At 37.8% G+C, this 27899-nt stretch overlaps 2 protein-coding genes across 3 annotated transcripts in view; both read right to left on the bottom strand.

The window, feature by feature from the left end:
• Positions 1–1175: 1175 nt before the first annotated feature.
• Positions 1176–27899, bottom strand: part of spdo (sanpodo) — a 34165-nt gene continuing 7441 nt past the window's right edge. The window contains exon 4 of the mRNA XM_028317596.1: positions 1176–1868. Coding sequence (XP_028173397.1) covers positions 1645–1868 — 224 coding nt within the window. The 3' untranslated portion in view covers positions 1176–1644. The remainder of the gene's footprint in view (positions 1869–27899) is intronic.
• Positions 4741–27899, bottom strand: LOC114362281 (translation initiation factor IF-2-like). 2 transcript variants are annotated; one of them, XM_028317598.1, is made up of 2 exons: positions 27557–27899; positions 4741–5923 (listed from the first exon to the last, which is right to left on the bottom strand). In XM_028317598.1, the coding sequence occupies exons 1-2, from the start codon at positions 27805–27807 to the stop codon at positions 5161–5163; spliced, it is 1014 nt and encodes a 337-aa protein (XP_028173399.1). In that variant the 5' UTR covers positions 27808–27899; the 3' UTR covers positions 4741–5160. The 2 variants fall into 2 exon arrangements, with proteins under 2 accessions (XP_028173399.1, XP_028173398.1); XM_028317597.1 differs by having other exon boundaries at positions 4743–5908; positions 27542–27899.

The raw sequence follows: 27899 nt of genomic DNA, 5'->3' as shown, positions 1-27899 counted from the left end.
GTTGTATTTTTTGTATATATAAATTTATTTTTTTATCAACTTCGAATAGAAACTAATGAGTAATATAACTAAAATTTATATGTAATATAATATTGTAATATTTTGATATAGGTACTTACGCGAAAAGGAACGTAGAACCAACTGTCTGTGTTTCGTTTGCTTCAGAAAACTATTTTTGCCATGCTATAAATTCTAATGGGATTTTTGCTGTGTTTATAACAAAATTATTTTTATAGTCACAGAAAAACTTTATCGCGCGCGTCCCTGTTTCAAAAACCGGGATAAAAACTATCCTATGTTCTTTCCCGGGACTCAAACTATCTCTATGCCAAATTCCATCAAAATCGGTTGCGAGGTTTAAGCGGGAAAGCGTAACAGACAGACAGACAGACAGACAGACAGAGTTACTTTCGCATTTATAATATTAGTTGGGATTTTCGCTATCGCTCACACATATAATTATAGGGAAGTTAACGTTTGTCCACTTTGCGGAATTTTGTTTTTAACTGCGACACTTGATTGAGGCAACTGAGGGTAGGTAACTACTTAATTTAAAAAAATACAATAAAACAACAATCAATCCATAAATATGATAAAAATGTATTTAAAATTCCAATATATTAACATTATAGCGGCACAGTATGATCTCATGAGTTACTTATCTAAAGTATTTTAATAAAAGCTTAGATTAATTAATCTAAGAATAAAAGTTATAAAAATTACAAATAACATTTTCAAGTTTTTCATACAAAATCACATAGGTATTCTTACAAAATTAAAATGCTTTAAGTTTTTTATGTTGGTTGACATTCTTAACATTCGTGTTGTTATAAGAAGAGCTAAATAAAACATAATATTTAATTAATAAACAACAGTCCCTTTGGTTTCTAACCACACATTCGAAATATTTAGTGCGTCAAGATGACGCGCGTCAATGTTCGAGGGCACATGATGACCCACACTGAACTGTCCCGCCAAACTCAATGACAGGGGGGCGCTACCATCGTTCAACTTTATGGTTTCCAACATGGCAAAAATCGGAACCAGCGATTCGGTATTGACGGTGGCGCCCCGCTGTCAATGTCATCGATAGGACAGTTCAGTATTTTGGAACTATAACTACAATGTTGCAGGTACATAGTTGCACAATGTGTTGGCTTCCCGATTATGTGTTAAGTGTCAACCGAACCGTCCACTTTTTCTTTCTTTCTTTCTTTCACTGCTGGACAAAGGCTTCCCTCACGAATGTCCACAACGACCGCAGCGCTGCCCGCATCCATCCAGGCGCTTCCTACGACCTTCACCAGATCGTGGATGCGAGCTTCACCCGGAATCCTCACAGAGGACTTATTACCTCCACTGCCGGAACACAACAATGCTGTTAACATTGTTGTTATGGCGACAGACTAAGTTAAAATGTTTTATTGTGGAACCTTCCTTCTTCTAACCCCTAATACAAAACAAACAACTTCGAACTCCTATGTTCTTCTGAATTTCGTTGCGGGTCCAATGACAGTTTAACTTTTCCCAGAGACAAACTTGACCTTCACTGGTTGGGTTATTGGCGCTCAAGCTGTAGATCCTGGCTACACAGGAGTTGCAACAGTGGGAATTTTAACGAGAAGTGGGTAGTCCCGTTATCTCCTAATACCATCTAGTGGTCCCCACCCTATTATCCGGCGGGTCCCTAGCACAGCAGTACGAGGCTACTACTCCTATAGACGCCAGGCCAAGGCACAGTATGCTGACTGCGCAAACCGCTCCTGAGGTGATGTCATTGAGGGCAGTTCCTGGACTCGGCTGGACCGTGATGAGGAGCAGCAGACCGAAAGCACTGAGCAGGGAGAACGATGAGAGGACGATGTAGCCTGGAACAAGTGAAAATCTTTATTAAGTATGCGTGCGTGCGTCTTCTTAGCACTTGCCAAATGTTTTTCACGAAGCGTAGGTACTATCGGCAACAGTGTTATATAACTACCCATTACCGGTCATTGTCATCTCGTTCTATCGCAAAGAATCACCATTTGATGAGAGCGAGAGGAAAAACGGATAGTTAACTGTGTGGCCGTGTGTACGTAAGAGGGCAAAAATTACATATTAGAAGACTTGGCTCCTTAAGAGTCTTTAACGACTTTTAATTGGTACTTAATCCAGATTATGATCCAGACAAATAAAAGTATTTTTTTTAATGTTGAGTAGGTAGGCCTTTTTCAGGGAAATAAACGCCCCAAAATTACCTAGTTTCCTTGCCACCACTTCAGGACCATAATAATAAGTAGGGGAGAGTTCGGTATATTGTACCGCCGGGTAAATTGTACCACCCTCATATTTCGTAAAGTATTTATTGAATGTCTGTAATTGCAACACTAAGCGATACACAACTAAATTCAATTAATATCGACCATGTGGTTTTTGCCGTGACAACAAACATGTGTGTTTTATTTTGAAAAGTATTTTTTCATTGTTTTCAAGTAACTTTTGACAATACATGTTTAGTTTGTAATTTTGTTAAATTTAATCACAGGCTGTTTCTAATANGCGCCATCGGCGGTATGGAGGTTGGCGGCCTCCTGCCGGCTCGCCTGGAGGGCGGCCCGCTGGAGCTCGACGTCGGCACCACGCAGGTTGGTGCCGTTGTCGGATGGTTGCCCTCGGCGCGCCCNGACATTTTGAATGAACTGACTTATGCAGCTTATTTGGCACTTATAGTTCCAAAATACTGGACTGTCCTGTCGATGACATTGACAGTGGGGCGCCACCGTCAATACCGGATCGCTGGTTCAGATTTTTGCCATGTTGGAAACCATATAGTTGAAGGATGGTAGCGCCCCCCTGTCATTGAGTTTGGCGGGACAGTTCAGCGTGGGTCATCTATAAAACGTTATGGCATGCTATTTTACAAATTTTAAGCTAGATGGCGTTAGATACCCGTCAACTCATAACTGCAAGTAAACGCCGGCACATACAACGTTTTACTGCAATAAAACGTATTTCAGTACGTGTGGCACTTAAAACGTTATGGTTTGGCACCCCTCATTTAAAATTAAATATATTCGTCAATAGGTTAGCAAACTATTAAAATAAAGCGTTAAATATTAACTATGACATGACGAATTTACAACAAAAACAAACTAAAATACTTGATCAAACTACTTACCATTATTCGCGGAACAAACACAACACGTATTGACACGTCTACACGAGCAAAGCGCACTGATTTAGGTTGTTGCCGGCGGAGTCAGACGAGCGACGCCATATTGCCAGCCGTGCCGAGCGCGCCCGACGTTAGCCGAGCGCGACCCGAAGGTATGATGTTGTAAGTTTCGGCGCGGTCGAAAGGTTCGGCCGTTTTTGGCCGATACCGAAACTCGGGCCGAAACTTTATTTTTTGGCCGAAACTGGCCGAAACCGAAACCGAAATTTCGGTCGGACACTAGTTTCCATTAAATGTTCTGCTAATGTAACTGGAAATTGATCGATATTGAGAAATTCAATTGCTTCGTAATTTTCAATCTCAACAACAGCTTCAACAGCTTCTTGGGATGTGGACGCGTCAGTTGGATGATTTTCAAATTAACAAGTAACGACAGAACTCCTCAATGTCGATATCTAACTTGACTTGATGACTAGTACACATAACTGCGTAAGAGAGATTTCATTTTATTCATGCCTAAATGTCCTTCGTGAATTTCTTCTAAAATTCGCCGACGCAAAGCAGGCTTCTGTTTTTATAATTGGGTAAATACGATCTGTTTTTAATTTTAGCGGTAAGTACATGTAAGCGCCATGCATTTGAGACCGCCATATCTACCTACTAGATAAGTAAATATTACCCACCACCATTTCTTCCCTCTGATGCAAAAACGGTAAAGGCTTATCGACTGGTCCATTTGGTCCACACCTCCCATTCCTTTATTATAATTTTGAAAGAGGTGTGGTATATTCACGTCAACTTTTTGCTTGGAAGAAAAAAACCAGCGTTTGACTTTTCCTAAAGGTTCGACATTATCGAAAAAAGCTAAATATCACAATAACACATTGTAAACATATTTCACAAATAGTCATCACTGTCACATGTTTAGATATAAAAATATATTGTGACTTTAAAATTTTGGTTTTGTATAGAATAATCGTTTGAATTAAACTTACCACAGTCTTTTGGTTTCATTTTGGTTCTTTAGAATCATCATTAATCTTATAAGTAGTAATAAAAAAAACAAAACAATATCTCTCTTTAGGAATATCAATCAACTTTAACCAATCAACGTAATTATCTAAAAACTATCAAATTAATATAATCAAATCATCTAACGTGCCTACAATATCTAACACACACAAGTCAATATTGTAGACGATATTGTATGCATAAAAGTATAACACCTTTTCATGCGGCAACAATGACGCTATATTATGAATCTAACAGCGATAAAGTTTCTCAAAAACGTATAAACTTATAAAAATAAATGAATATGATTTGCAAATGGACAAACAATAAATTAAAAAATATTATTATAATCATCAGTAGAATCCGAGTCTTCCCCGCCATAGAGAGCAGACGTTACTACTTTACACATACGTATAATCGGAAATTAAGGTTTTATTTACTGAAGGCACATTAATCCAAAAGCTATCATCAGATGGAATATGAATATCCGATTGAATGCTCTGAACTTCAATTGCAGCTAGCCCATAATTTGGGTTCGAAGTAGAAGGTTTATCGAAGTAATTTTCTTTTAGTATTGTTTGATTTCGCGGTTTTAGATGTACCAGTGCTGTGCACATTTAAACTTTTGATATTATAAAAACCGATATGTTGACAATGAATTGGTTCTTCCGAACATTTTTCTAAATGACAGCTAAGACGTCTCATGGCGAGGACTTCGGGAGTTTTATTGGTCCATATCACCTGATGAACTTCCATGGTGCCCCGGAATTCTCTTAAATCAGAGGGAATTAACAGATCCTTCTTCAACATACCAGATCGCACGAGGTCCGGCTCCTCCGGCGGCTGGTCACGGCTGAAGTCGAACCACCGGTACCGCAGCGACGGCGTCAGCTTCTCTGTCACTTGCTTGACCACTTCCGGGTTATACATGTACTGCGGCTGCTGGAGTGCGCGGAGTGTGGCGACGCTGTTTTTTATTCGACTCGCGAACTGTATTATGTCCCGCGGCGCATCTGTAGGTTTCTGTACGTTGCGAAGACGTTCGATCTCGGCGAGCGCAATCGCGTCTCCGGTCTGCCGAATCTCGTCTCAAGTTCGCCGATTATTTCCGCCGGGTTAGTGTTTACTATGAGTGAACTGCTAACCGCTTCCTTGGCTTTTCCTTTCAAAGCCCGTCGCAGGCGGGCTGTATTCTCGATTTCTGTGAAGTATCTCTCTGTTTCTTGATAGCCCGCTCTGAAGGCGAGCCAGTCGAGATGTGAGCCCCCGAAGGGCATCAGTTCTCCGATGAATCGCGGCGTGGCCCCATGTGGGCGCGCGGCCTGCGCGATGGTGGCCGCCAGCTCGTTAAGGTCGAATTGTCCCTCGGACCGATGATACCCCGTTGCTGCTGGCGGCGGCTTCGATGACGACGATTGCTTCAACTGTGGTACGCTGTGCGGCTGTGCGATCGATACGCCGGTCGGCAGCGCGTGTGGCGCGCCGGGTGGCGGCGGTGGTGCGTGTGACACGCCGGGCGGCGGTGCACGTGGCACGCCGGGCGGCGGTGCTACGCCTGTAGACGGTTGCGGTGCACTGAGCGACGCGGCGGGCGGCGGCGGCGGCACTGTATTCAGCCACTCGGCCACTCGCGCCTGGCCCAGCGATTCACCCGATGCGACCGACTCGCCGTCCTGGCTGTCCTCCTCCAGGACGGCAAGCCTGGCCTCTTCCAGCTCCAGCTTGAGTCTAGCTATCTTCTGTTTGGCGCGCGCGATCCTTCGTGCACGGTCCGATTTCGTTGACGACGCTCTGACTGCGTCGTCGTGCTGCAGTTGCGACGAAGGTGGTGGTGGTGGTGGCGCCTCCGACGGGGAGCCGGGCGGCTCGATATGCCGCACCGGTTCAAGAAATGAAGCCTGGATGATCCTGATAATCGAGTCGAATTCTGCAGGACAATTAAAAATCGTTTTAGAAGTTTCAATAACATCTGGTTCTCCGACGAATCGAATTTTCACATCACAACGGTCACGTGTATAAAAAAAACGTGTATAACAAAATTGCAGATACTGGGCTTCCGAGAATCCGCTAGAACTGCATCAGAAGCCCTTGCACTCGCCAAAAGTTGTTGTTTAGGCTGCCATATCAAGTCAAGGAATTATCAGTCCTTATTTTTTTTAAGATGACCGAGGTCAAACTCAGACCGTTAATTCTGATCGATATTGCCATATGATCCGGACTTTTTTGGCTACAAAAATGCAAAACCATACTGGCTACAACCGCAACACCTTTTTCCAGCAAGATGGAGCCACTTCTCATGTCACAAATGACTCATTAGAAGCTCTTCACGATTTATTCCCTAGAAGAGCGATAAGTCGCCGAGGAGACATCAACTGGCCACCGAGAAGCCTTGATTTAACGCCTGCTGATTTTGTTCTATGGGGCTACCTAAAAAGTAAAGTTTACAATCCATTGCCACCCAACCAACCTGAATGTTTTAAAGCAAAGAATCACTGAAGAAATCAACTCTATATTCCAAGAGCGATGCTTCAGCAAGTGATTGAAAATTTAAGCTCCAGGTTAAATGAGTGTGAACAACTGAATGGTGCGCATTTGCAAACGGTTGTTTTTCATAAATAAACTTCAAAAACTACTCTTTAATTTAAAAATAAATAAACTAATTTTAATTGATATTGTTGTTTTTTATTTAACATCTAAAAACGAAAAACATTCTGAGACACCCTTTACAATCATCATCCCCACGACGTCAATCCGCCATTTTGTGTTGTCCGTCCAAGTGTTTTTCGTGCAGCGTTTTTACGTTGCAAATTGTAATTTAAGGTGGATGGGTAATTGGATTTTAAGGTGTCAAATTATAGTAAAAACAATGGAAAACCCAAAACAAGGTAATGATGGTGTAACTGTCCTTAGGAAGCAAAGAGGGTCAATCAAGGCTTCAATAACTAAAATTGACAAATCCTTCACAGAGTCAACTAGCTCGATGACCAAAGAAGCTCTTCACGTTAAAGAGGAGCGGATATATTCACACTTTGCAAAATACGAAAAATATAATCTAAAAATTATCGCCGCGCTTGATCGCGATGACGACGATAAGGAAATGACGTATTAGAGGCCATTATGAGCCTGAAAACCTGAGCCTTATCAAAGCTAAGCAAGCTTCGAACGTGGTTCCTATTAATCAATAGTGTTGCTAACAACATATTATATTGACTACATTGGGTGCCTCAAACAATATGCTTACTTTGAATATATCAGATCATTTTGGCTACCGCTTCGATGTATTTGACGCTGACTCGGATACTGAAAATAATGACTTAAAATATTAATCCACTTGTAAAAGTAATTAAAATGTTTATTATTATTCTGTGTATTAGTATTATGTAATTTTATTGTAAACCTAAAATAAAGTTTTAATTATCGACATAAAGTATATTTTTTTATTTACGTTTATAAATGTTATTTTATTTTATTTAGGATAATAAACAATTGTACAATTCAGATATGCAGTAAAGTTATAGGTACATCGACATTTCATTCATTATGCGAAGTTGACCAAATGCGAATTTGTCATTGTGAGAAATAGACAATATGAGAAGATGTCTTTTAGCGAAGTTGTCATTACGAGCTGAAACGCCAAAAAACAAATTATGCCATATTAAAAAGAACAGTTTCACTTAGCCAATAAATTAAGACACCGACATATAAGGTTTCACAACCAAAAAATGAAAGTTAAATTGGCTACGCAGCTGTTTAGCTTATAAGTGTAGCTGATGCGATAGATTTTTGTCGAAACGACTTAAATATATAAGATTTTCAAAAGAGCTCACCAACTGCATTTTTCTTGAAAACTGTAAACAATCTTTTTGACCTTTTTTAATTCTAGAAGTATGAAACAATTTAGCTATAAAAAACCGATAAATAGCAATAATGCTACTGAAATATTAACGTATTTAGATAAAGCTGTTAAATTTATATATTTCTAATTTAATATCTGACAATGGTCTGCCTTTAACCAAAAGTCCAAGGAAAGTTGGATTTTTGGGGTTCATTAGTTGTGCTAAAGCTGTAAGACATTTTTGTATTAATCTTATTGAAACGGGAGAATTAATATTCTTCCCATTTTACAAATGTAGTCAAGATCATCTTGAATTGCTTTTCGCCAACATACGATCTCACGGTGGTGCTAACAATAATCCCACAGCGAGACAGTTTAAGGCGGCATATAAAAAGTTGCTTATATAGAGCTCAAAGACATTGACAACGGGAATTGCACAGCCCTTGAACACCTGTCAATTCTCAATTGTAAATCTGCGGTAGAAAGAATAAATTTAACATCACCATCTGTTGAAAAAGCCTGTTGTGAAACAGTTGATGACAAAGATGACGGAGATGCTTTTTTTGACTTAGAAAATATTATTATGACTGATTTTAGCATACAGGTTTCATCACATCGCAGGAAATGTCATACATACGTTGATGAAAAACATAAAATGTGATGTCTGTGTTGGAGAGCTCTTTTGGCCAATGAAACCAACTCTACGCATACCTTATTCTTTCGCTATGATACATTTATCATAGCGAAAGATTAAGGTAGTCTAATGACGTCTTTAAAATATGCAAAGCAGCTGAAACAGTTATACGGCAACATACTAATAAATAATTAAAAAAAAAAAAAGATTTTGGTTTCAAAAATATGCAGAAATTTCGTTGGTACGTCGGTATTCGACGATCGCATACCATTCAATGAGGGTTTTCGCGATTGAAAAATCCGCCAGATGGCAATACGTAGACGCGAGGTCCAATGAGCAGAGTATACTCTAATAATCCAAAAACTCTGCAGCATTCATCCATCCTGAATCCATTTCGAGGTAACTCTAACGAAAGCTTTCCAAATTTTTTATGTATGTTGACCGAGTGTTGTAAACGTCAAGGGAATCACATGTACGATAAAATTTATAAAAGAAAGTAAATTTTAAAATAAATTGCACTAAATTTCCTTTAAATTGCAATAGTTAAAGTTCTACAAAAATTTACAGTTGTCGTTTCCTTGAATTTTCAAAAGTGAATTTTCTTCTGGGCCACCCTGTTTTATTATATATAGATATTCGCCAGCCGTCAACTTGGTCGGACGTGTCAGCGCTATGAAAATATTTAATTTAATTATTCATTAGCAATATCGCGACCTACAATCTCGGAACTCGGAAGTGTTCTACTGTGTCGTTCGTTTCTAATTAGACACCGAACTTATAATGTTAAGTGATTCGACATAGTAATATGGAAGGAAGTCCCTTCAACCGGAGCGCGCTCACGCAGCGCAGCCCTCCGCCCACGCCCACGCGGCACGCGCCGCCTGCCGCCCCCGCCGAGCACGTCATGGAACCACTCGAAGTGGTGGCCACTTCAGAACTCCAGAACTGGATGAAGAGCATCGAGCAGTGTCTGAATGAGGTGTGCATTATCTCATCGGAAGGAAAACTCAACACTGACCAGAAACTGAGGATTAGTAACCTGTGCAGAAGGGTGAGCCATGGAACATCCCAAATGGCCGTGCAGTACCAGTCGCTGAAGCAAAAAGCTATTCAAGCTCACAGTAACGTGCAGGTCCTCAAGGAAAACCAAGACCTTTCACAGCAAGTTCAAGATCNAACGATACAAAATTGAAACAAAACGAAAACTATTTACAACTATTTAAATTTCTATTCGGTACGATTCGGAGGCCGTCCGTCGTGCACATATAGCATTTGTACATAATTATGTAAAGGCATAACTGCCTGACTTACCTTTATAATGCCATCTAGTATAATTTTTTATTATTTTATTACTTTTTATTCTATGTAAAGTGTGCGGCCATGAATTAACTATTGCAAATTGCAATTTAAAGCACAGATATATATAACCGTAACCGAAACTTTCGGATATCCGAAATAAAAAAAAATCCGTAACTGTAACCGAAACCGGTATAATATTATTCCTATATATCCGTAACCGTATCCATAACCGAAACTACATATCCATAAAATCCCTAAATTATACTATTTAAATAGTAGGTACTTACAAATCGTCAAACATTTTGCTCTTGGAGCCTCAAATTCAAATTATTTATTTGCAGAATGTGGTACATTAGATGTTACATAATGAAATGGAGCAGGACACATTCGCCAGATATGAACCAGCATGCAAATGTTTTACACAAGTCAATTTATTATCATTTAAAATTTAAATAACATCTACCTAATTTGCTTAGTCAGAATAATTCCTCCAGTCATAATATTCCTTAAGTGAATAAAAACAATTTGTATGTAACCAATTTGTCAACCCTATTTTGAATTCCCTACCATGTAGCAGCTTGATATAGTCAGGAAGATTATTAAATAGTTTAATGCACATATTATATGCATTTCTACAAAATAATGTCTCATAATCTTTTTACCCTACCTACCAGCGCTTCGAGACCAACATTTGGCAAGTGCTGAGAAGAAGCGCCGCAACAAACTCAGTCACCAATGTGGTGGGCCTGCCTGATCAGTCAGGTGGCCGCATTTAACGTTATTTTTGTTCTAGTTCATAAGATACAGGTTTTAATTACCTTTAATCCATACGATTTATTGATATATTCAACTTGCTCCAATAACAACAAGTAGCACTTTTTGAACTGCAAAATGTCATGATAGTGACATTTTTCTAATATTTTCAAAGAGTTCAACTTTTTGTTATAACTACTTTTTGTATGTTTATTCTTTCGAAATATTGTTTCTTCGTAGACTCCGGGCAAAGAGTTTTTGGAAAAGTAATATTCCTTTAGTATGACTCCCATAGCTTTCAGTCTGTATCGCACTTGAAATATATTGAAAGTATGATCCACCATGTTGATCACAAGGCATAATGAGTTAAGTATGTCTATTATGTTTAAAACTGCTACTAGGACTCTGTTAGTGACATTCATATAAATAATCTTGGTAACCAAATCATTAATATGCACAAACAGCATGATAATGCCAACCATGATGAAAAATTTGATGACTCTGCTTCTGATGTCACTGTAAAAACTTTTGCCAAGGATATCGTCGACACAGTTGTAGATTTTGTAATATCTTACGCTATTTTCGCCTTTCGTATACACCCTGATAAGGTCCATAATATAACGGAAGTATCCAATCAGAAAGAGAAGCTGATAAAAATCCGCAAAGAAATTTTCCATTGTAATCTGGTGCACTTCAATTTTTCCATACACACAAGATAAATTTAAAACAGTCGATATAAGAAGGCTGGCAGTCCATTTTGTTACAGAAAATTTCCATTTTAAATCGTTATGTTTTCGGACGATTGCATTTAGACAAAAAAAGTTAAGCACTTCATTCATTTCGTTTACAATATCATAAGCATCTATAGGTTTTTTGAACATCCTTATCGACGGGTCCCAAGAACAAAGTCGTATCTTCAAAGTTGTCTAGTTGCAGTAGGAAGCATTAAAGTTACGCATGTGAATTACGTATCAGAACATCATAATTTGAAGTAAATTATAGTAAAAAGTATTTGTTTCTTTTGTTTACTTGTTTTTGCTGTGTAGTGTTTTGTTTTAAATATGTATTTTATTTAAAATTGATTCTTATGTAACAGTAAGACTTTGTTTTCTGGAATATTATATTATAAACTCAGACTTAACTACATATCGATGCCTCCTAAGTAAATAATCGTAAGCCACAAAATATCAATTTTGACTTTATAAGCATTTTATAATTACTAAAATACGTATTATCGAACCCGCGAACAAAAATTGCAATATCATTTAAAATAAAAGATTTTTCACACGTATTCAATCGTATGTAATCCACGATCGCAACGTATACTATCGTAATGTCCTGTGCGATCGTCTACAGGGGAGAAGCGGTTTGGTTCACCGCTAGCGAGCGCATACTATTAGGTAAGTAGTAATTACAGTTTTCCTTTTGGTGTTGAAAATTACCTTATATTTTGTTACTAGCTATTCAAAACTATAGTAATTAACACATACGATTCTTTACGTTTCTTTTTTAAGCTAACAAAATATCGCNTCAGTAATTAAGGACTCGACACATTACTAATTGAGAACCAACTAAGAGAAAGTGGACTGTATTACGAAGTTAAACTATTTACTGTCAAACTATATAAACGAAATAAAACACGATACAAATTGAAACAAAACGAAAACTATTTACAACTATTTAAGTTTCTATTCGGGGCCGTCCGTCGTGCACAAATATTATAAATGCGAAAGTAACTCTGTCTGTCTGTCTGTCTGTTACGCTTTCCCGCTTAAACCTCGCAACCGATTTTGATGAAATTTGGCATAGAGATAGTTTGAGTCCCGGGAAAGAACATAGGATAGTTTTTATCCCGGTTTTTGAAACAGGGACGCGCGCGATAAAGTTTTTCTGTGACAGACAAAATTCCACGCGGGCGAAGCCGCGGGCGGAAAGCTAGTATTTACATAAGTTATTTAAATATTGCCAACCACATTATAGGGATATCATTTTGATAGTCAGTTAAAACGTCTATAAGGCACTCGGGTTATAGAAGAGCTAGGTACTACTGATAATTATATTATACAACGAAACTTTACATTCGATTCAATAGGTTGAGGCTTTTTACTGGTTAAAGGACGAAGCACACTTAACAAACCCGGAAACAGATCGTTACCGTATCTTGTCGGCCGTTTGGTGTAGTGGTTCAGAACGGACTACTATGCCGAGAGGTCCCGGGTTCGATTCCCGGCCGGGCAGAAATTGAAATGATGAATTTTAATTTCTGTGACGGGTCTGGGTGTGACTATGTATAATATTTATGTATTTAAAAAAAAGTATATAAGTAGTATATCCGTTAAGCTAGCACCCATAACACAAGCATTAAGTTGCTTACTTTGGGGCTAGCTGGCGCTGTGTGAAATTGTCCAAAGATTTATTGTCCAAAGATTTATTTAGATTATTTAAAGATTTATCAACTCGAGGCGGTCAGAATTATTTGTATGTAACTCCGTACTGCAACGCACACTTATCCGCACAGTAATGTAAACTCCTCGCCTCGCAGCGAAAGGCGATACTTTCTGGGCTGATAAGTGTGCATGACCTCAAATTGCAATATTTAGACCAGTCATATAAAACTGAGAACTAGTTAGGACTGTGTATTTAATTTGCACGCGAGTCACAAGTTAAACCGCATCATCAAATAATCTAGTTTAACTCAGTCCCTTTTGCCACTTACTCGTAAATTTTTAATAAGACCCCTTTACTGTCAACAATTCACAAAGTCTCTCTAGAGACAGTAACATCACAAAATAGGCTTAAAAGGCTAATTTAACCTAAGCATTCTAATTAAAATGAAGCGAGATCAGAAACACGCACGCTGGTTGTAGAAAGGCCTCAGTCCCGCAAGTCACTAATTACCACTCAAGAAATTAAAGTTGTCATCCACAGACTTTCCCACTAGATCTTCGAGTTAATTAACTTGATATACCTAGGTCACAGTGCAGGGAGAGAAGTATTAGGATCGTTGTTGAGAAAATTGCATTTTTAAGGTTTATTTACGTATAATGTGATAGGTGCCTTATGGATTTATGACCTGAAAATAATTGCTTCAGATAGATCTCAAACATAAGACTTTTGGTTTGTTAGACAACTGACAGAAGATTTATGCTGAATTTCAAGAATCTTTTATTCTGTAAGCTAGTAGGAGGTACCTACCTATCTAATATAAAAACATTTTTATTTAAAATTAGTCGAAATCTCTGGGAGAGGGTTTTGTCGAGCTATGGATATCGTTTGGTAGAAACGACCGAATTTAATAAATCTTAAAAAATATTCTAATCAATCAATTAAAACCCTATTTTTCAGTATTCCACCAGTTTCTTTGACTAAAGTACTATTTTACACCGTTGAGACATAGCTTACTGCTATTCTTTACCTATATTTAGATAAGTAAAAATAGCCTCTTGAATTAATTAATAGGTAATTAGTCAGAATGTTCATTTTTCCACTCCGCGTTGAGTAGCTTTTCAATTAGTCTTATTCATTTAGCTCCGTGTCAAAGTGTCGGGCAAATACCTACTGCTTTACTTATTGGAAAATGGTTCTTACTTCTCTTTTTCATGGCATATTCCATTCAATGTCAATATAAAGAGGCTAGTTATTAAATTACTTAATACATATACATAATTATTATAACAAATTAAATAGGCCCTTTTCAAGACATGTCTGTAGCGTTCGTTTCAGCCAAATAAAATGAACGCTATGCGTGTATAATGCCTGTTTTCACCATCAATCCCTAATTTTTAAGTGACCCCTATGGTAACACTTATCAGTATTTTTGTTTTCATGGGGGTCACTTAAAAAATTGGGATTGATGGTGAAAACGGGCATAAGTGTCCTAAGGGTATACACACTTATACACGCATAGAGTAGCCTTTACCAATATAACAACTAAAAGTAATGTGAAAGACACAAATATTATTGTAATTATACTTTGTGGTTTTTTATTCATCAATCTTCAAGTCTCCTAAATATAGACCACGTCTTGTTATGATATTGTTTATAAAAAACTCATCTACACTAATATTATAAAGAGGAATGTTTTGATTGTTTGTATTGAATAGAGTCCGAAATCACTGGACCAATTTGAAATATTCTTGCACCATTAGAATCCAATATTTCTGATGAACATAGGCTTATGAAGTTCGCCGCATCAGCTAGTAATTATAAATTCTCGTTTAAGTTTTTTCTTAGTAAAGTTTATAAAACCACTCTCGAATTTTAGAAAAACCGATATTTATGCAATATATTCCCCAATTACTCGACTAATAGCATTGCCATAAGTAGAAAAAAACTAGCCCGTACCCGATTCAATTTTCCAATGAATTAAACAGAATACCGGATTATCTGACTATCGCAATGCTATGGGGAAAAGTATAATGCGCGGGCATAGACAAACTGGTAACGTAAAGGCCACCAAAAACAATTTTGAAATAATTAAAATTTAATGTTTTTGTGGACTGTTATTAAGTTTTATTAAAGCTGTCTTGTTCGAAGATGATAAAAACAAAGCAAGCTTAGCGAGTGTACTTGCAAACATATCTTACAAAAACGTAACCCTCCTTCTGGCGCAGTCGGGTAAAAATGATTAGATCATTAAAATCTATTAGATAACACAAACAAATAAAAAAATAGAAAAATTAGATTTTAACTGCAGAATGACCGGTTGGTAGCGGCCTGCATTCAGCATCTTCTTGCTACCTGCTAACTTTACGAGGTCGTCAATTTTTAAACGATTTTTTCGATGAACTAAGTGCATTTTTACCTACCTACGTGAGTGATCTAAAGTTCGGTCGCCGTGCAAGTAGAATTTCGTCCAATGACCCCAAGCTACCCATCCTTATCGCTCGCGCGTAATTTTATTGCTGTCGCGAATGTGCTACGCAGTGAGTGTGCGAGCGCAACAGCAATATAATTAGGCGCGAGCGATAAGGATGGGTAACTAGGGGTCATTGGACGAAATTCTACGTGCTTGGCGACCGGACTTTAGTAGACTTTTATCGCTCGGTGTCTAATACATACATTCGTCTGTGGTAGTCGTTTTGTCGAATCAGAAAATGGTTTGCAAGCATCACTGTAATAACAAGTAAAGGCAACCGACTCCCATTCAGGGTTTTTGTAAAGTAACAGTTATTGCCTTGTGGGCATTTTATTTATAACAATAGTAATGTAATGTCCATCAAATGAGAAAGTAGAAGATTCAATCTATTGGAGTTCGTAAGCTCGTATTTTCATTTTATATTTTCCTGTAAAATAATATCTGTAGTTTAACTGACAGATTTTACATAACAGGCTCTGCAAGGAGAAAATTTTATATTTCACGTATCTCCTTCACATCTCAGACCTAATAGTGCTATAAATTAGCTCTATTAAACAGTTTTAAATTAATAATATTTCAATTAAAAAAATACAAAGCAAAAAAACGCTAAAGAAACTAAATCTTAAGTTACGAAACTCAAACACAAGACGTTCCCGCCTGTAAAGTAAAAAAAAAGTTCCCAAAAAGCTACCACAGGACGATCAACCAATTTTAAAAATCACATGCATCCAGCCAGAAGCAAACCAATCTAAACCACCCCGAAAAGGAAGCCCTAGATTGCAATCGGCCGCGCCAGCCGAGCGTCTGTAGCAACCATCCACTCATCGTTCTCATAATCCTGGTTCACGTGGCTTCTGACGTTCCTTTTTGACAGCTTGAAGTTAGCACTACCAATCAATGGACAATTTGACACCATTCTTATTCTAATAATTCGAAATCACAACTTTTCTAAAAATACACGTCATTCTAGTCTTAAAAACTTAATTAATTTTAAATTACCCGTAAATTATGATTTTTGGTCGCATTGTAATTGAAAAAAGTAGTTTATTTGAGTTGACAAAATAGAGACGTCACTTGCTTGTAGTGCCATACTCGTTTTGACAGTTTTTAAAAGTCAATTGATTGGTGGTGTCAACATGTGTATCGTCAACTTCAGCGACATTAATAATATTATGGTCCATTAATAAAATAAAATAAAGACATTGCAATGGAAACCTTTAACGTCTTGTGTGCGTCCACTCAATTAATTCTAACGAGCTGTTTCAGTTAAAGAGTATTAATTCCGTGGTTATTTAGCAGCCTATTACTATTACTACAATTATTATTCAGCAGCCGCCTGGAAATTTTATTTAAATATTGGCTTCGCGCGTGAGTGATTCTTTAGAAGTTGTTTATTTACAGTATTGCAAAATATTATGATGCTCGAATTGCACCAACTTTTAGTTTGTCCTATTCTATGAACGACGAGATGAAAACCTCCATAGTCCAATGGCTGCTAACATTAAAATCNACTGTATTACGAAGTATTCGACATTTAAACTATACAAACTTTATAAAACGAAATAACTATGAAACAACTATGAAACAAAAAACGAAACAATTATTTACAGCTATAAGTTTCTATTCGGGGCCGTCCGTCGTGCACAGTATGTCTCCAATTGACTGAAGCTTCAGAACTTAGAGCTAGAACGTTCTTTTAGCTTCTTACAAATTGATAACGTTAAAACGACTTTGATGAAAGCTTTATCTTTGAAAGATAGACTTTAATAAGATCTGAATATTACAACCACAAAATGATCAGCTTATGAACTACTAGCGGCCGCCCGCGACTTCGTACGCGTGGATCCCGTTTTACCCCCTTAGTGGTGGAGTTTCGTAAAATCATTTCTTAGCGGATGCCTACGTCATAACATCTACCTGCATGCCAAATTTCAGCCCGATCCGTCCAGTGGTTTGGGCTGTGCGTTGATAGATCACTATGCCAGTCAGTCAGTCACCTTTGAGTTATTTAGATTAAGGTTAGAAAGAGTGTCATGGTTCAACTGTAGAAGTTTCCGAGACAAAAAGACATGTTCTCTTAGGACTCTTTCCCACATTTTTTTGCAGGATCCCTAAAGGAAAAAAGGGGGACTACTAAATTAGTCAACGTGTTTTAAGTAATTTACATTGACACGAACATCCCGTGCAGGTCCCGTAAAAAATCGGCGTATCCGTTCGGAACTCGAGTTTTAAGCAGACACTTGTGTGTTCACACGACAATTGCTGTAAACCTGCATTACTGGATCATACAAACTGAATTACCTTGTTAAAGAGCCCTTCGTTCCTTTGTTTCAGCCGAAAGACGTCCACTGCTGGACAAAGGCCTCCCCCAAGGATTTCCATAAAGACCGGTCCTGCGTCGCTCGCATCCAGGCACCTCCCACGACCCTCACCAGATCGTCGGTCCACCTAGTGGGAGGCCTGCCCATGCTACGTCTTCCGGCTCGTGGTCGCCACTCAAGAACTTTCCTTAACTTAAAGAGCCCCTAACACTGTCAAAAACCTGCACTGGGACGTTCTTTACGAAGCAAAAATAGCGCGTACAAAATGTACAGCAAAAATAATGCATAGAAATGCATTGTCAAAATTAAATATTATCCAGCGCATACAAACCTGCGCTGTAATGTCGCCTAACGTTTTCCGGCAATTACTGAGAGCTGCGGCTGCATTCACAACACAATAAAGGTAAATGCAGTAAGGGCTTTGCTGACAGTACAAAGGTTTAAATAAATTGCTGTAAGCCTGTAAGCTACACACGAGGATGAGGTGGATTTTTCAAGTAGAAAAATATAAAATGAAAATACGCTAGAAATATGTAACTGACATTTAAAAGATATTTATCTCACCCAAGGGTTTGAAAATAATTAAGAATCAAACGAACTTACCTGTGATGTTTGATATCTAATTATACGAGTGTCTTGACCGAAGATGATTACGTTTTACATGCAGCAGTACCTGGGATGATGCCGTCCTTATCACACTTTTAGAGAATATTTATTTAAAAATATGAGTTTTAAATATAATAAAGTACGTGTTTTGACTCCACAGCACCGTAGTACATTCCGCGGCCGCCATATTTCATGTCATTATTTTAGAGCAAANTTTAACTATGTAAACGAAAATAAAAAACGATACAAAATTGAAACAAAACGAAAACTATTTTACAACTATCATGTTTCGGAGGCCGTCCGTCGTGCACAGTATCCTTGTTGTTACGCTGGATTATTCATGTTATTCACATTGGTTTTCATAACATTTTTATGGTAAAAACATACTTTCACTTTAAAATAGTATAAATAGTATTTAACAATTCCTTAAAAGTATATTTTCTCCTATCCCTATCAATCCTATTTATCAACTCAACATTTTTAAGCAAAATGATTCAGTCGTTTCCTAAATACGACTAGTCGTACTACTTACTTAAGTCTGGATGCAGGCGGCGCAGGACCGATCTTTGTGGAAATCCTTGGGGGAGACCTTTGTCCAGCAGTGGACGTCATTTGGCGAAACGAACGAATTACCTATGTCAATATTTTATTTGAAATTCATCAATAGGTAACAAATCGTCTTAAAAATTAATAGCCTAACATTTCCGTTTTACAATGGTTAAAATATAGTAAACTTTTATATAATAATGAAATGGAGATTATGAACAGACACCTCAGCACTCTCAGCCCAGCCATTCGAAAAACACGAACGCCCTTTCCAACTCAGTCGGACATTTCATGAGGTTCAACGGCTGGGGAACACTAAAAGGTACCCGCATCGGGTTCCCCGTTCATCCTTATCGGGGGTGTATCAAGCCTAAGGGACCCCGTCCAATTTTATACCCGACCCGAGCCCTTTGTCCCTTGGTGTCGCGGGAATGTTTTCTTATCTCCCCATATTATTTTAGCACTAAACTCTTTTTCAATTTATCCCATTGAGTGCTGGAAACGCTGATTGATGGAGCCGTCGAAGTTAGAAGACTGATTTTGTAAGTTTAGTTGTAGTTAATGAGAAAGCGTGAAAATAATAGTTGAACGTTTTTCATCTGTTTCTTTTGTCCACGACACGAACTTCTGTTGTTTATTATAAAAACAAATATACAGATCATTATGACTAAAACTTGGTAAAGTTATTATACAAACATCGAGAGCGTATCTTCATCTTAAAGGCCGGCAACGCACCTGTAACGCCCCTGGGTCTGCGGGTGTCTATGGGCGACGGTAATCACTTACCATCAGGTGATCCATCTACTCGTTTGCCTCCTGTCACCATAAAAAAAAAATCATATAAATATAGACTTTGCTTGTAGTATTGTAAGTATGTTTCTAAATTCAAATAATGCATGGGAAAACTAAGCAAAAACCAGAGGAGAATACGGTCAGCTGTCGGTCAGTGGCACATCAGCTAAACATTATAACATCTAGGATAGTTATTATAGGGTCGATTTTGCAACAAAAGAGTATAGTTCTATGGCGATTGTACTAGGTCGCACAATGTGCTAGGTCGTAAATACCTCCCACAAAACATTTCAGGAAGGATAGCGATAAATCGCCTGTGTATTCAGCACTTTGCCGAAAAAGGACAAACGGTTTCGGTACTCGACACACGCTATTTGATCGTAAAAGCCGTGTTTGTTACTTATCTTTTGAAGTAACTTCTCCTAATGGAATGCAACCAAATGTACTAACATTTTATGTGCCCTAAAGTCGATCTTAAATATTTATAACAACTCAATACGGTACAGATCTACGTTGACAAAAAGAAACATGATTACATATAATTTTATTAATAAACATAGACTTCTACGAAGGTTATGTCGCAAAGTTTTTAAACAATTTTCTTAGGTATCAATTATATCATTGAAATCTATCCTACTAAGCATCTGGTACAGTAGACAGTACAATAAACTGTATATTTAAAGCATTTTTTTGCTATCAGAACCACATAGAATGTCATAGAGTTTAGGTTGATGTGCCATAGTCTATTAGACCGTACCTAAGAGATAATAAAAGGATTCCAGCCATCACCCAGACAGCGCGATGCCGCTCACGTCTCCGCAATAAAGAAACTTGAGGACTATTCCGAGAAACGTCATCCAAAGTTCTAAATGTTGTCATCCCTCTCACGCAAAGCGGGAAACTAGCATGAGCGACGGTGATAGATAGATCTGAAACTACGTACACAGCCTTTCTGAGTAGCCCTCCTTATCCCCCATTGATACGATCGGACGTTACTCTTTATGGGGACTCGCTTATTACCATCTGGGGCATTCATGGGCTGGCATAAAAACGAATGACCATGTCAAGGGAATTATGGTAATCGAAATGCGAGATCTTCATTTGTTCTGTGATCGATGGAAGAACAAGGACATCATTATGTTGATATGCTAAGTAGAGAGACCCAAAAGAAAATCTCAATCGATTTGGCTGATGTCCTATCTGTTGGGTTTTCAATATTATTGTCAAGTTTATATTGAATTTTATGAACAATACACAAAGACTATCAAATAAGCTTGTTACAGTTATGCCTCTGCAAAAAAATAAACTGTATCGGTAATGTTACTGCTACGGTCGCAGGAATGGCAAAATATTTATAATAAAGTCTTCCAATCGAGTTTCTTTTTATGAAAGGAAATAATGGTAACTATTTATGTTTTCCGGGCAAAAAAGTAGGCAAATAATTTATTATAGGTGAATGTTTTCAGTCTGAAACGTAATATGTGTACATTACATTTTACACGTTCCAAAAGCGTGCAAAGCTCGTAATGGATTTGTACACGCACATAATACAAAATAATCCACGACTATCTCTCACTACTGATGATATTCATACAACGTACGAATACACAAAGCGCTCGAAAATACCAAATATTGATACACTACATTTATGCATTAGGCTAGAAACTTTTTAGAGAGTCGTAAAATACTTTGTGACTAATCTAACGTATAAAGGTTTAAAGTTTATCACATGAACACATTTATAAATTCAGTGGTTACTTAGAAAAGAATCTTCAAATATAGTGCAAACATGAGAAAATTTTTCGGAGATAAGAGTATAGGTACCTAAGCTATCTAATCTACCTAAGGCCAACCAACCAATCCGGGAATCATTACTTTTATTTTAACTTCATTTGGGGAGGCCTATATCCTATGTTCAGAAGTGGACGTCCTGTGGCTGAGATGATGAAGCGATCTAGTCGATAAGGAGATGAAACAACAAACTCAAACAGAACGTGAAAGTAGAGCGATGACAAAATCGTTCAGCATTATAATTTGTAAGCGTTTCGCGCATGAACTTACATATTTTGCTATGGGCGCGGCTCTACATCGAATACACATTCATTCCGGGCCATTACACGCAGGTTCATGTTAGGATTTATTCAATTTGCTGTTGTGATGAGCCTACGTGTACGTGTGTCCTAGAAAATATCGCCTATTTCGTGACAAAATGCACACGATTGGTTACACGCAAAAACTTCGTTTAGGCGTAGATAGAAAAGTTTTCCGCAAATAGGATCTGATTGTATCAGATCCACTGAAATGGGACTTTTCTTATAACGCTGTCTCTTACGTATCGTCATTTAAATTGTTTTTCATGTTATCGTTTGCAGCTATTATGAAGCACACTGATATTGTTTAACCGCAAATGTGGCTCAATCGACATAGGTATTGCATTCTATGCAATGATTACGGTATGTATAGACTACGCTATTCAAATTAAACTTTACGCATAGGAATTAAGAGCCATATTGAACTATCAGGATGACTGATACACACACCCTGAATATTGTTGAATAGAGTTGATATTGAATTTGATCTTTACATTACTCGTGGTATGATACAAAATTGAATTGGTAAAGTTTTGACAACTTATTTCGTATACAACCACCAACAAACAATAATGGGTGAGATTGGAGTCCATTAGCAAGCTCCGTATTGCACGACTTTCCATGAGCTTTATTGTTGAATAAAATCGCGCTTTTGAATCCATAAAACAATCAAACGGATTACTCATCGTTTCGTTTCATTTTTAAAAAGTTGCATTGTTGTTTTACAAGTTCTTTTGATTAATTTCGTTGCGGGTCCAATGACAGTTTAACCGGGACAAGCGTGACCTTCACTGGTTGGGTTTTTATTGGCGGTTAGGCTGTAGATTCTGGCTACACAGGAGTTGCAACGGTGGGAACGAGAGATGGAAATAGTTCCGTATTGTTTTAAAATACGAGACATGACGAGTTATGGACAGGTGCTCATCGCGGATCTACAAAATATGACATACAAAATAACATCACTAAATAGTAGATACGTATAATTCATAATTTATTAAAATTCATTGCATCACGTAGTACAGTATGACATAGATATATTTTTCAACTTGAATACTGAGCTTCACAATTAAACGTAAAGTAGCATTTCAATATAAAATCTCTTGTAAGGTTCTAGTATTCATTCACAACTGATTACATTACCCCACACGCCATTATCTAATATCCGTGGTTATTAGATAATATGATCTTGCTTTGGCCAGCCTAATTGGGAAATCTAATACCCAATTAGTGCACACAATATGCACAGAGGCGACACGTATGAAGTGTTGTTATATGTTTCATCTCCATACCTGAGAGTATTTTCCTATGTATTCTAAACTATGGTTAGTTCAATAACATAAACGTGAAATTTTGTAAACGCCATATATGACTGTATAGCTCTAGAATTGAGTTACATCGTATTGCATTGCACAGTGTAAATGCAAACCGGCATTTAGCTTCTACCACAGAATATGCTGAGATTGGCAGCCGCAAACCCGCATTGGTTTTGCATCAATTTAGCACTTAAGTTTATACAAAGTTTGCCTGACACTGACTGGAACGATCTAAACAATACAATGTAAAGGCCGATTCACACATATCAGTGAAGTCACAATTATTATTCAGGCTCAGTACCGGCACAGTGCGAAATATTCTTTCATACAGTTTCTAAGAACGCATCCCCACTTGTCAGTGTCAGTGACGACACAGTCACACAGTGCTCTCAGTGTCAGTGCCGACACCGGCAATGTACGGACCGGACACCGGCAATGTAAGGCACGGGCGTATTCGTTGACGACGATATTTTTTGTTGGATCACGGACGCCGCCGCGGCATGAAAAACAATAGTTTCTGAACAAGAATATTGAAACAGCTCTCGGACATTTTAAAATATTCAAAATATTTCACTGACGCAACACTGTAGCATTGATACTGAACTGAGCGGACACTTTGTGACTTCACTGATATGTGTGAATCGGCCTTTATAGGGATTTAGTGTTAATAAACTAAAATAGTTGGTAGCCCCCACTAGGTGGACCGACTATCTGGTGAAGGATGCAGGACCGGTCGTTATGGAAATTCTTGGTGGAGGCTTTCGTCCAGCTATGCACGTCATTCTTCTGAAACTAACGAAACTTAAATAATACTTGTACTTTAGAGGCCCTCCCAATCCATCTGGCCAGGGTGGGGAGTGTAGGCTAAATCCCCCATTTGCCTCTGGTAAGTTAGAGAGGCTCCTGCAGTTGAAACTAAATGACCGGATGATGATGATGATTTTAAAACTGCATACAAAGCGTATCTATTGCATTTTTACGTAAGCTCAGTGTCTTCTTCCATGACACATTTTCTTACTGACATTCGATGACGTACAGAATCAAACTTTTCAGTTTTATTTCCCGGGTATAGATCGCAGAAGTGCGATCCAATAATCGTAAACTGGAGCGTGCATGTAATGCAGCCGAGCGCACGCTGCGGGTGTGCTAATATGCCGACGCCATTTTATTTTCAGGTACGAGTAAGAAGTGTATGTATGTATGCACATTATGATAATGTAATGTCTGTCAAAACTTTTGAAAAACGAACAGTCAAAGCTATCATAGTGATGTCGTTTTTGGATTCTATCAAGATAATGTAGGTTTTTGTTCATATTTTTGCTTCGATAGGTAACTATTAAATGCTTTTTTTTCCTATTCTTTTTTTGTTTTTTCCCATTCATGTTTCATTCAACCAATAAGTAGGTCAGTGGGTTAACCATAAAAATAACATTATATTTATTGTGTACACGTGTGGCTTTGTTAAAAAATTAATAAATAACTAAGTAAGTTCGTACTTCATTGAAAATCCATGTAGAGCGCATAAAGCGAGTTAAAAAATCTACAAATAAAAAATCTTCAGTGGAAACACTAAAACATTAATGATTGTTTTCATTTAATTTCACCGCTGCAACGTTGCTTTATTTACACTCGAGATCGGTTTTATACACCTCTATTTTTTATTCAAAAACAGCAAGATGAAACACTTAATTCTTTCGCACGAGTCTCATTACGCTGCCATAGAATATTCCATGCTGCGGTAGGGTTGCCAGATTGAATTACCCCATTATCGGGAGAAAAAATAAGTTGTCGCGATTTTGGGACTTTGGTTGGGAGAAACAATGAAACAATAACATTAAACATTATTATGGTTCTGGCCTTGTTCCGAAAAGCGTAGTGTGGGACAACTACGACCATATTATTATAAAGGCAGCAGGACGGCGCTGAATGCAGGCCGCTACCAGTCGATCAATCTGGAAATGCTTAGGCTATGTTCAGCAGTGGACGTCCTGTCACTGTGGCTGAAACGATTATTTTCTTATGATTATGATTGATTAAAATTAAACATACAGGTCAGGTAAGCATGCCACCAGCCATGCCAGATTATTTATTGTGTACAGTCGGTCATACAAAAATTCGGGAAGATCGCCAAATCGCAACCATCTGACAACCCTAGCTGCGCTCGAAATTCTGAGAGGGTCTCGCCTCTCCTCTGCCTTTATTTGTATGAAAATAAGACAAAACTCGGCCGTCTGTCCTCGGAGCTCTAAACAAGTGGACGGGAATAATTAACAGCGCTCTCTGCACTTGTAGTGCACTGTGAATGGCATTGTAATAACCTTTTTGTAAGCTCTTTCTAGTTTCGTGAATGCTTATGCATTCACTTATGTGAATTGTATGATAAAATGCAAATGCATTCGAGATTGCATTCAGTTGTTAGAAGGTCATGTTCAATATTTCTCATTTTTAAAGCAAACTGTCGATCTTTTAGTAACTTACTAAAAATACTTTGCGAAGAGTATTAATGGTAAAAATTTGTGAACAGTGAATATTGGCTAGAACAATTGATAGGTCATACAAAAGTATATTTTAACCGTTTAACGATTAACTAATCTAATCTTATTACATATGTCCTATTATTTAGAGGCTATACAATAAAACACTCTACAATTTAAAATATATAAAGTTATTTTGTATTAGTAAGAAGAAACGGCAAAAGAATCAGTGTAACCTGAAAAACTAATTAAGCTTCTTTCAGTCCGCATCTGTTTCAAAATACAAATTGAAAAACTTTAATGAAAAAACCTTCAGAGACGATTTCATACAATCTTATCTGAAAGAAAACTACTTGTAAAAGTTTTACGCGAAACCTTTCACCGATATACCTATTCCGGAAAGTTTTCAGATATCGCCCTATTTTTTCATACTAGCTTTGCAAAATTCTATTGTTTTGCGAATAGAATTAAATTATCTACCTATTACATTGATTTTAGTCGCAAAACAATATTTCATAGTTTTTTAACAAGTTTATCACATATCGTTTGTTGGCATAATTTAAAACATAAAAATTAAGGACTTTAAAATAAAGGACTGTCTAAGCTTATCCTTGCGTTATAAGATAAACTTGTGTGCTTTATTTTTCATTCGCCTTCAGGCCGAGGTAATCCAACTTTCTACATAAATAAATAAATACAAATCGTAGAGTATACGTAAAAATAACGAGGATTTTAAAACGTGCGACGCCAAAGTAAGTAACGTATAAATTTTAATGCGCACCTTAGCACGTAAATTGTGAGTTACACTCGCGTCTCTTCTGCGGCTGTACGTGACTTTATTTATTCTATGTATGTAGGTACTTTATTTTGTTTATTTTAAATTATACTGGATGAAGTAACAAAATTGTGTAAGCTTTGGATTTGTAACGCCAAAAATATAACATTAGTTTTATTTATAAAGCCTTAGAGGTTTTAAAACAAATACAAGGGTTTGCTATTAAATCACAAGTCAAAGTAAATATTGTATCTGTCTATTATGTTTGCTGAAAGTAAAGATTACAGATATTTTAACAAAGATAAAAAGGTGAAGAAATATTCAGTTTTGATATTTTTGACTAATGTTAAAACCGCCAGAGTTTTTCAAATAATTTTTATTTTAGTTTGAGTAGTAACTCTATGTCTAATTTTTTTTTAATAACTAATGTTAAAATGTCNACAAACTTTATAAAACGAAATAACTATGAAACAACTATGAAACAAAAAACGAAACAATTATTTACAGCTATAAGTTTCTATTCGGGGCCGTCCGTCGTGCACAATATTAGTTGGGATGTATTCAACGCAAATTTGTAATTGTGTGGCAATGGCTTATTTTGAGGTGAAATGCACACAAAGATAAACATTCTAGTTGCAAAATCGGCCCTATTGCAAAGACATAAGGCGTTACAGTGTTAAGCTTAATGTACTGTCGTCTGTACAGTATGTTTGTATTGTACGGCACTTTAGATTAAACATTTGTGTTGCAAATACAGCTCTATTAGAAGTGAATAAGACGCTACTGTGCTAAGTGAACTAGAGTTTGAAACTTAGGAATCCAACAATCAAACTGTGTTTATGCTCTGAATCGAGACTACATAAATAAATAATTTGAACCGTATACAGTAGTATCATACGTCGATCTGGTTGTTTTACAGTCGTAAAAATTTAAAAGTTCAATCTCAAACAGCTTCAAATCTTGACTTACGCATTGCGGACATGCGACCTTTACATCAAAAGCACGTGCAACATTACCGCAGCGGCGAATTTGATCAGTGCAGTGATGTGTACTCGATTAAAGCTCTATCGATATGTGTGNTTGGCGCGCGCGATCCTTCGCGCACGGTCGGATTTCGTCGACGACGCTCTTGCTGCGTCGTCGTGCTGCCGTTGCGACGACGGTGCTGGCGGTGGTGGTGGCGCCTCCGACGGGGAGCCGGGCGGCTCGATATGCCGCACCGGTTCCGGCGCTGACGGCCTCGGGGCCGCCACTGACTGTGACGCGGTCGCGGGAGCGCTCTCCTCAGGGCGCTCCTGTGCCTCGATCGGCTCCGCGGGTCTGCCTCTACTCCGAGTCACCGGCATTGTACTACGCTCCCCTTGCTTCCGGTTATGAAGCCGATGAAACTCCCCACTCGCTTTTGCTGCCGAAGTGTCCGATCCGGCTCCGAATGGAC

Source organism: Ostrinia furnacalis, unplaced genomic scaffold, assembly GCF_004193835.3.
Source record: "Ostrinia furnacalis isolate ACB-3 unplaced genomic scaffold, ASM419383v2 OfSCF6327, whole genome shotgun sequence".
Lineage (NCBI taxonomy): Eukaryota > Metazoa > Arthropoda > Insecta > Lepidoptera > Crambidae > Ostrinia > Ostrinia furnacalis.
Note: the sequence above shows the minus strand (reverse complement) of the source record. Positions and strands in the feature narration are given on the sequence as shown.

Bases quoted from the DNA above. Each gene is read 5' to 3' on its own strand.
- LOC114362281 (XM_028317598.1), bottom strand. From the start codon at position 27,807: ATGCCGGTGACTCGGAGTAGAGGCAGACCCGCGGAGCCGATCGAGGCA. The intron at 5,924-27,556 runs GATCGCGCGCGC...CCGTGCACGAAG, and splicing joins AAATCCGACCGTGCGCGAAG to GATCGCGCGCGCCAAACAGA.